This window comes from Coregonus clupeaformis, chromosome 11 (assembly GCF_020615455.1).
Source record: "Coregonus clupeaformis isolate EN_2021a chromosome 11, ASM2061545v1, whole genome shotgun sequence".
Taxonomy (NCBI): Eukaryota; Metazoa; Chordata; class Actinopteri; order Salmoniformes; family Salmonidae; genus Coregonus; species Coregonus clupeaformis.
In genome coordinates this window covers 7,029,365-7,040,144 of record NC_059202.1, presented here as the reverse complement: position 1 = coordinate 7,040,144, position 10,780 = coordinate 7,029,365, and the positions used below count along the sequence as shown (strand labels likewise).

General features: G+C 40.5%; 1 protein-coding gene across 1 annotated transcript; it reads left to right on the top strand.

Moving 5' to 3' along the window:
- Positions 1–850: 850 nt before the first annotated feature.
- LOC121576940 (cytochrome P450 2F2) lies at positions 851–5,411 on the top strand. The gene is made up of 9 exons (XM_041890543.2): positions 851–1,077; positions 1,902–2,064; positions 2,255–2,407; positions 2,558–2,718; positions 3,660–3,833; positions 3,966–4,104; positions 4,273–4,460; positions 4,683–4,824; positions 4,912–5,411. Exons 1-9 carry the CDS (start codon positions 913–915, stop codon positions 5,094–5,096), a joined length of 1,470 nt encoding a protein of 489 aa, XP_041746477.1. The 5' UTR covers positions 851–912; the 3' UTR covers positions 5,097–5,411.
- Positions 5,412–10,780: the final 5,369 nt, after the last annotated feature.

Genomic DNA, 10,780 nt, shown 5'->3' with positions numbered 1-10,780 from the left:
CAAAGGGTGGGGGTCCGCATTCCAGCCGGTGTCTATTCCACAAATTGAAATGCCTATTTACTCTGTTCCATCTCACTGCGCAATTCAATGTTTCATCAGCCCAGCCAGACAATTTATAAACTTGATATCCATAGTCAAAAGTATCTAGACATTATCTCCAATTTATTTTAGACTTGGAGTCGCGACAATATGGTGTGTGGTCCTCCCACTATGACTCTGGAAACCATGTGGTTTATTAGTCTAATAAATTATGATAAACTTCACAGGGTGGTGAAAGTGTAAGGTGATCTTGATGCTCCTTTTCCAATAAATATCGATGGTCTTATTCTGGTGACATGATGATTGATGCTTGACTGCCGTTTGACAAATAAAAATATTCTCGCTTTTATCCATAATAATCTCATCATGTAGACTAGCCTACCTGCACTCTATCTGTAAACTGTTGGCTAGAGCGCACATGCCAAGACCAGAGTAGGCACATTTACTATTCAACACAACAGTTTTTGTGACAACTATCGGTAGAGTTGAAAATGTGATGGAAACAGATTGAACTTTAGATTTGTATTCGGTACATGAAAACTTCAGCAAAAAAGTAAATGTTGTGTGCACCACGTCATCACCCACTGATTTTTATCTGCAACAAATCCATTGGGTGGAAACACCACTGGTGGGAAAATGTGCATATTTTAAAATATTTGCATGAAAATCTGTCGACAATTGGATGGAAACCTAGTTAGTGTCAATGACTGTGTGAGAAATAGAGAAGTCTATACAACAAAACTTGTTTTTGGTGCAAATGCATGTGTATACTTCGGACGCCGACGCGCATGCGTGTACGCGCATGTCTATATAGCTTTGGAGAAGAGTAGAGCAAAGTGCGGTCACTGCAGTAGTTGGAACTGAACAACAAGTATGTTGGGCTCGTTCGTTCTGCTGTGGATATGTATCTGTCTCCTCTTATTCTTCTTCCTGAAGTTTAATAGACCCCAAAACTTTCCTCCTGGTCCACAACCCATTCCAATATTTGGGAATCTGCTGCATCTGAGCTTGGGGAATCCTATGAAAGACCTGGAGAAGGTAAGCCTTGTATAAAACTCTATTATACTATTTTAGCTCTCATGAAGAATCAATAAGCATTACTTGGATGTTTCAGATGAAATCCATAATTCCTTTTTGCAATATGAATATAACATCTATCAAATAGTTTTATCAAAGCAACCTTTGCACATAGGTCTATAATTGCGTAATAAGTGGGGCTGTGTATGCAGTTTATGTTGCCTGTAATCTCAAGGCCATACATTGCTGATTGGATCAGTTTTACTCAATTCAACAATTCCATTAGGAAAATAGCCTTTAAAGGTGCACTATGCAACTGTAACACTATGCACCTTCAATATACTTAAAGTGTTGGTTCACAATTTTTTAAAATCCAATCTAAATTTTTGATGTAAATGGCATGTTATAGAAGGGTCCAAATACTTTTTTTTTGCGATTTCACTTGGTTTTGAGAAACTATCCACACCCAAAATAGACTAACTCATTGCTCGTTCTGCAGTATGGGGGCTATGGAAAACATTAACAAAGGCTCCAAAATCACCCAAATACGTCCTTTTAGAAACGACAAAGCTCTCAGTATAGTGAAGCAGCTGAGTCGCACAAATGGAATATAACGTTGTGGATAAAGTTCGGAATTACGCAATTCACAGTTAATGTTTTCCCATAGCTCCCATACTGCAGAACGAGCAATGACGAAGGTCTATTGCAGGTGGGGATAGTTTCTCAAAACCAAATGAAATTACTAAAAAAGTGTCTGGACCCTTCTATAACATGCCATTTACATCAAAAATAAAGATTTGGTTTAAAAATAGTGAGCCAATCCTTTAATATGTTCATTTCCGTAGTTGGCAAAGCGCTATGGGAATGTTTTCAGTCTTTATATTGGTGGAAGGCCAGCTGTGATTCTCAATGGGCTTGAAGCTATGAAGGAGGCCCTGGTTACCAGGGCTGCAGATTTTGCAGGAAGACCCCAAGACCTTATGGTCAACCACATCACAGAAGGAAAAGGTAATAGTATCCAAATATACAGTACAGGACATTATTGATATCAACAAGAAAACACTTCAATCTATTACTGTGAAGAGCTCTGTTCTGAAACAACCTTTTCTTTATATTCCTGTTTTTTCCACTTAAGAACGTAACTATCATTTGATTGATATGTCAATAAATACTGACCAATTGTAATAAACTATCCCAGGTGTCATTCTTATGGACTATGGCTCCAGCTGGAAAGAGCATCGTCGCTTCGCCCTGATGACCCTGAAAAACTTTGGTCTGGGGAAACAGTCAATGGAGGAGAGGATTCTGGGGGAGATATCACACATCATTGCACCCTTGGCGAAAAGCGTTGGTACGAAAGTGGAACATAGAAAATTGTTATTTGTTTTGTAGGAACGTAACATAGCCATTTAACAGATGTCCTTATACATATGACCCTCTTGCTCAACGTTAAAGAGAACAAAGTATCTCTTATCAAAGTAATATTGTTATTTTTCCACAGGAAAATCCATGAACCCTCAGGTTCTCTTCCACAATGCTGCATCCAATATCATCTGCCTTGTCCTCTTTGGGTCACGTTATGACTATAACGATGAGTTTCTTAAGACCTTCGTGAAGCTCTACACTGAGAACGCAAAGATCGCCAATGGACCCTGGGCTATGGTATTATACATAATTACAGCTTTTTGGTAACTGTATACTTACATAAAACAGCATAGAACAATGTTAATTACATTGCTTCCTGTAAATCACACATTTTGGTTTGAAAGCAGATATGGATGGTAGATCATTATGCAGGTTTCCATTGACCCAGATTTATTCTAAAAAAGCAATGTGGCACAAAAAATCATTGTGACGTGTAATGGAAATGGCAGATATGAGACATTTTGTAAAGATCCACAACATTTTTACCATTCGACAGGTGGATTTTTATTTTGTCTAACTTTATATATTGCGACAAATGATGATGGAAATTGTGTTTTTATAATAAAACTAAAGCTCCACTTCACATTTAATTCTAAATGCCTACGTCTTGCAAAATCATTTTTTTCAAATATACAAATAATGTTTATTTGCAGGACAAGAATTGTCCTGACTTTCAAGAATGCCTGAATTGCTTCGCCTTGCTTTTCTGGTTAGCTGGCAAGATTCACCATCCAATTATTTCAGATCTACGGGAGTGCAAGTTTCACCATGGCACGGACCATGGCGATACGTTGGCACATGATAATTATTATCCATGCTGGCTTTCGTGGGATAACTGAGACATGAAATAGAAAGGTGGGAGGTCTTACAGGCTGTTGGCAATTTATTAATGCGCAATTTGCCTAAATGGGTAATGGAAACTTCAACCACTACATTTTTATTAGACACTGTATATATTTGTTTTTGTTGTTGTTTGTGTGACGTCATTACGTCCAGCTGTTTTCATCAACACAAGATAGTTAAATGGAAACGCACCCTAGCAGGCAATTGTCACATCTATTTTTTGTTATGCGAACTTTCCAAATGTCGACAAAAAGATCATTGGACAAGTTAATGGAAGCATAACGAATGGTTGGTGCAATAGTAGTTCTGACTCATTACTTGGTCTTTCTCCACAGCTTTATGACACAGTGCCCATGCTCCGACACCTTCCCTTGCCATTCCAGAAGGCCTTTCAAAATGTAATTTGTTGCAAACAGATGTCTCTTGGACTAGTCACTCAGCATAAGGAAACCAGGATTCCTGGGGAGCCAAGGGACTTCATTGACTGCTACCTGGATGAACTAGAAAAAGTGGGTTCATTTTGGAGTTTAAGTGTTTAGATGAGAGGGTTAGACCACATCATCTATCATTATGACTAGTTAGTACAGTGCCTTCAAAATCATCACAGTTTTAGTCTGACACTGCTGTACTCTCCCCACTAGAGAGGAGATGATGGATCTTCTTTTTCAGAGGCCCAACTCATAATGTACATCCTGGAATTGCACTTTGCTGGAACAGACACCACCTCCAACACACTGCTCACTGCTTTTCTATACCTCATGACCCACCCAGAGATTCAGGGTCTGTTTGCTTTATTTTCTAATGCTGACATTGAAAAAGTATCTTTCTACTACTACAGTTGTAGCAGTTGTAGATTATTCCTCAAGAAAAAAGGTGTCAGGCAATGTTGATAAGCCCTTTTGACTTCAGCCCTTTTTTGCCAACATCACTTCCCTTTGGTCTTCTCAGAGAGGTGTCAGCAGGAAATTGACACAGTTCTGGAGGGGAAAGAACACGCATCTTTTGAGGACAGACACATGATGCCTTACACTCAGGCAGTGACCCACGAGAGTCAGCGCATCGCCAGTACTGTCCCCCTCAGTGTGTTTCATAGCACCACCAGAGACACTGAGGTGATGGGCTACAGTATCCCAAAGGTGAGAAGCAGCAATACATCTAAAATGTCTTGTCTTCTCATTTCAAAATCTCTAACATAATGTTCCTTATTTCTTCTCCACTTTGATATGTCTCATTCTCTCTCTCTCTCTCTCTCTCTCTCTCTCTCTCTCTCTCTCTCTCTCTCTCTCTCTCTCTCTCTCTCTCTCTCTCTCTCTCTCTCTCTCTCTCTCTCTCTCTCTTTCTCTGTTTCTTACTTGCAGGGCACTTTGATCATTCCAAACCTCACCTCTGTGCTGTCTGAAGAGGGTCAGTGGAAGTACCCCCATGATTTCAACCCCTTAAACTTCCTGAACGAGCAGGGCGAGTTTACGAAGCCTGAGGCCTTTATGCCGTTCTCTGCAGGTGAGGGATAGAGCAACTCAAAGTGCATCACTGCTGTTGTTGACATCATAATACATAAAGGGCTCATACAGTTTGTTGTTGTTCCAGGGCCCAGAATGTGTCTTGGAGAAGGACTCGCTCGCATGGAGCTCTTCCTGATCATGGTAACTCTGCTGCGACGCTTCAAGTTTGTGTGGCCTGAGGATGCAGGGGAACCTGACTACACCCCTGTGTTTGGTGTAACCCTGTCCCCCAAACCCTACAGACTGGGTGTAAGACTGAGAGGGAACTAGTTAGGGGGAAGATATTCTAGACAGAGATCAAATAGGATTGGTGTAATATTGTAATATAATATAATATAATATTCAACTCTCTATATGTATTTGTGCTTAACACATTTTTGTTTTTAATTTGTCACAATTTGCTTATGTGAATATGTAATATAGGACTCATTACACACACCCTTGATGGGGAAAACTCACTAGTGAACCCTACAGGGATATCTGATGTTATAGGCATTCAGTACCTGTTTTACTGGATAGTACTTTCAAAACGTCTTGTGGGAATCTGTGGCTTGATGAATTCTAAATAAAAAATGTAATGTGAAATATTGTACTGCAATGTACTATATCTATACAGCACCTTTCACACAGTTATCTTTGAAGGGTTATTTCTAGAAGCATCTATGAACAGTTCCACCAGCCTTACAGATGTAGGATCTTAATTTGATCACCCTGTTGTAGGATGTAAAACTTGTAGTGTACTTGAGGTTTAAAAAGGCTTCTGAAGTTTGTCATTTCTTCTTAAAAATGTCAGACTTGATTTTCCCTTACGAAAAATGTATCAACCCCTAACAAAATGTACATTATTATAATTCACATAATAATTCCTGTTGCTGCAGGATTATTTTACTGCTGTAGCAAACTGGCTCAAATTAAGGTCCTTCACCTATATTAGCCTTTATAATTCAACTCTTTATGACAATACATTACATACAGTGAAGGAAAAAAGTATTTGATCCCCTGCTGATTTTGTACGTTTGCCCACTGACAAAGAAATTATCAGTCTATAATTTTAATGGTAGGTTTATTTGAACAGTGAGAGACAGAATAACAACAACAAAAAATCCAGAAAAACGCATGTCAAAAATTTTATACATTGATTTGCATTTTAATGAGGGAAATAAGTATTTGACCCCCTCTCAATCAGAAAGATTTCTGGCTCCCAGGTGTCTTTTATACAGGTAACGAGCTGAGATTAGGAGCACACTCTTAAAGGGAGTGCTACTAATCTCAGATTGTTACCTGTATAAAAGACACCTGTCCACAGAAGCTATCAATCAGATTCCAAAGAGCTCTCCAAGGATGTCAGGGACAAGATTGTAGACCTACACAAGGCTGGAATGGGCTACAAGACCATCGCCAAGCAGCTTGGTGAGAAGGTGACAACAGTTGGTGCGATTATTCGCAAATTGAAGAAACAATTGTCAAGAACTGTCAATCTCCCTCGGCCTGGGGCTCCATGCAAGATCTCACCTCGTGGAGTTGCAATGATCATGAGAACGGTGAGGAATCAGCCCAGAACTACACAGGAGGATCTTGTCAATGATCTCAAGGCAGCTGGGACCATAGTCACCAAGAAAATAATTGGTAACACACTACGCTGTGAAGGACTGAAATCCTGCAGCGCCCGCAAGGTCCCCATGCTCAAGAAAGCACATATACAGGCCCGTCTGAAGTTTGCCAATGAACATCTGAATGATTCAGAGGAGAACTGGGTGAAAGTGTTGTGGTCAGATGAGACCAAAATCGAGCTCTTTGGCATCAACTCAACTCGCTGTGTTTGGAGGAGGAGGAATGCTGCCTATGACCCCAAGAACACCATCCCCACCGTCAAAAATGGAGGTGGAAACATTATGCTTTGGGGGTGTTTTTCTGCTAAGGGGACAGGACAACTTCACCGCATCAAATGGACGATGGACGGCGCCATGTACCGTCAAATCTTGGGTGAGAACATCCTTCCCTCAGCCAGGGCATTGAAAATGGGTCGTGGATGGGTATTCCAGCATGACAATAACCCAAAACACACGGCCAAGGCAACAAAGGAGTGGCTCAAGAAGAAGCACATTAAGGTCCTGGAGTGGCCTAGCCAGTCTCCAGACCTGAATCCCATAGACAATCTGTGGAGGGAGCTGAAGGTTTGAGTTGCCAAACGTCAGGCTCGAAACCTTAATGACTGGAGAAGATCTGCAAAGAGGAGTGGGACAAAATCCCTCCTGAGATGTGTGCAAACCTGGTGGCCAACTACAAGAAACGTCTGACCTCTGTGATTGCCAACAAGGGTTTTGCCACCAAGTACTAAGTCATGTTTTGCAGATGGGTCAAATACTTATTTCCCTCATTAAAATGCAAATCAATTTATAATATTTCTGACATGCGTTTTTCTGGATTTTTTTGTTGTTATTCTGTCTCTCACTATTCAAATAAACCTACCATTAAAATTATAGACTGATCATGTCTTTGTCAGTGGGCAAACGTACAAAATCAGCAGGGGATCAAATACTTTTTTCCCTCACTGTATATCATAAGGCCTTTCTTTGAGAGCCTAGTTATACCCTAACACAGTGGTCTAAAACTCCTGGTTTACAGGCCACATAAGGACTGAAAGTCACATTAGGATGGCTAGCAAAGTGATCTGTAATTCCTTTTAAAATCCAGCCAGAGTGAGGATATCCAACAATTTGAACTTTTAATCACTTGCAACCTGCATTCAATGACTGTCAGGGTAGGGAAGATTGGTTAATGAGACTACCTAAATCATCTAAACTGGAACAACCATTTTAGTAACAGGTGCAATAAATCCAACTACTAACAGGTTGGATTAGTTTAGAAAATGTATGTTATTTATCTTTGTGTAGCATAAGATTAATCAACTAATCAATTTACATGCAAAAACAGAAATTGAAAAAAACTATTCTGAAAATCAACCTGCAATAGAGCATGCTGGGAAATATGATAATGATGGGCATGGTTTTGAGTGTTTTACTCTACACAGCAGAGGAGGCTGGTGGGAGGAGCTATAGGAGGATGGGATCATTGTAATGGTTGGAATGGAGTCAATGGAACGGAATCAACACGTTGTTTCCATGTGTTTGATGTGTTTGGTACCATGAGCCCGTCCTCCTAGAGCTCCATCCACCAGCCCTTTTGTTACACAGAGGAAAAATGACACAATCACACACAACTCTGGTTATTAATACCCATGGGGTTATTTTACAACACTGAGTGTTACTGAGTGTACATACTGAGAAGCATAGGCCTACAGATGTTGGATCTTAATTTAAGCCAGTTTGCTACAGCAGGAAAATAATCCTGCAGCAACAGGAAATGTGAATTATTATATGGATTATAATTAATAGACATGTTTGTAGGGATTTATACATTTTTCGCAAGGGAAAATCATGTCTGAAATTTCAAAGTGGAAATTACAAACTTCAGAAGCCATTTTAAACCTCAAATACACTACACGTTTTACATTTCCTGTATTGCAGTAAAGTTCTCCTGCAACCGGGTGATCAAATTAAGATCCCACATGTGTACCTCCCACAATGGCAATGACTTAAGTACACAATGGCCAGTGTGAGTGTAAACTTTGTACACCCATGTGTGAACCTCCTGCGCATGTATAAAGAGCAGTGTGCAGCGTGGAACAGGACAGCCGATCATGTTGGGCTCGTTTGTTCTACTGTGGATAGGCATCTGCTTCCTCTTTTTCATCCTGAAGATTAATCGAACCACAAACTTTCCTCCTGGTCCAAAATCCATTCAAATATTTGGGAATCTGCTGCATCTGAGCTTGAGGAATCATTTGAAAGACCTGGAGAAGGTGCAGTTATTATGCCTCAAATAGCATAACAACTCATGAAAGAATCAGCAGTGTCAGTGTAACTATCAGTTACATTATTTGTTATTTGTCATTCCTTCATCAAAGGGTGATGTTATCTTGTATCACTTGTAATCACAGTGTTACTGTGTTGTAAATGTGTCCTCATGTGCTCTTTCCCAACTAGTTGGCAGAGCGCTATGGGAAGGTTTTCAGTCTTTATATTGGTGGAAGGCCAGCTGTGATTCTCAATGGGCTTGAAGCTATGAAGGAGGCCCTGGTTACCAAGGCTTTGGACTTTGCAAGAAGACCCCAAAACCTTATGCTCAACCACTACATAAGGAAAAATAAATAACAACAAAAACTATACTATTGTTAGAATCAACCAGAAACACATTTAATCATTTAGAAATTATTCATTTTTTATTTACTGTGCAGAGCTCCTGAAACTACCCGCTGATTATAGTTTTATTTTCTTCAAAATCATATAATGTAAGCTGCTCGTCAGATTTTTAAAACCCCTCCCCAGGTTTCATTATTTCGAAATACAGCTCACGCTGGAGAGAGCAACGTCTCTTCGCCCTAATGACCCTGAGAAACTTTGGTCTGGGAAGCAGTCTATGGAGGAAAGGATTCTGGAGGAGACATCATACATCATTGCACCCTTGGAGAAAAGTGTTGGTATGAAAGTATAACATTTAAAATTGACATTAATCTGTCTTTGTGGTAAAGAAACGTATCATACTTGTCATTTAACTGATAATAAATAGATAATAACTACTACTATATATTTTTATTTTGTACAGGGAAAACCATGGACACTCAGACTGTCTTCCATAAATCTTCATTCAATATCCTTTATCTTGTACTATTTGGGTCCCGCTATGAATATGACGACAAGTTTCTTAAGTTCTTCATTCGTATCTTCACTGAGAATGCGAAGATCACTAATGGACCCTGGGCATTGGTATTATACCAATTTAATAGGTTTAACACTTAATGATAGTCAGACCTTGACTTAAAGGGATATTTCACCCAAATTACAAAATTACCTAATGGTTTCCTTACCCTGTAATTAGTCTATGGACAAGGTGAGACAGTAATCCATGCATGGTTTTGTTTATCTGGCCACTGTCTCCTAAAGTATTTTTTGTTTGCATTTGTGGTACAAATCCAATCCAAACGGAGCATTTGGAGACAGTGGCCAGGTACACATCTGTGGATCTGTTGGGGCGTTATGCAAATTGGAGTGGGTCTAGGGTTTCTGGGATAATGGTGTTGATGTGAGCCATGACCAGCCTTTCAAAGCACTTCATGGCTACAGACGTGAGTACTACGGGTTGGTAGTCATTTAGGCAGGTTACCTTAGTGTTCTTGGGCACAGGGATGATGGAGGTCTGCTTGAAACTTGTTGGTATTACAGACTCAGTTAGGGAGAGGTTGAAAATGTCAGTGAAGACACTTGCCAGTTGGTCAGCGCATGCTCGGAGTACACGTCCTGGTAATCCGTCTGGCCTTGCGGCCTTGTGAATGTTGACCTGTTTAAAGGTCTTACTCACATCGGCTACGGAGAGCGTGATCACACAGTTGTCCAGAACAGCTGATGATCTCATGCATGTTTCAGTGTTACTTGCCTTGAAGCGAGCATAGAAGTAATTTAGCTCGTCTGGTAGGCTTGTGTCACTGGGCAGCTCGCGGCTGTGCTTCCCTTTGTAGTCTGTAATATTTTGCAAGCCCTGCCACATCCGACGAGCGTCGGAGCCATTGTTGTACGATTCGATCTTAGTCCTGTATTGATGCTTTGCCTGTTTGATGGTTTGTCGGAGGGCATAGCGGGATTTCTTATAAGCTTCCGGGTTAGAGTCCCGCTCCTTGAAAGCGGCAGCTCTACCCTTTAGCTCAGTGTGGATGTTGCCTGTAATCCATGGCTTCTGGTTGGGGTATGTACGTACAGTCACTGTGAGGACGACGTCATCGATGCACTTATTGATGAAGCCAGTGACTGATGTGGTGTACTCCTCAATGCCATTAGAAGAATCCCGGAACATATTCCAGTCTGTGCTAGCAAAACAGTCATGTAGCTTAGCATCTGCTT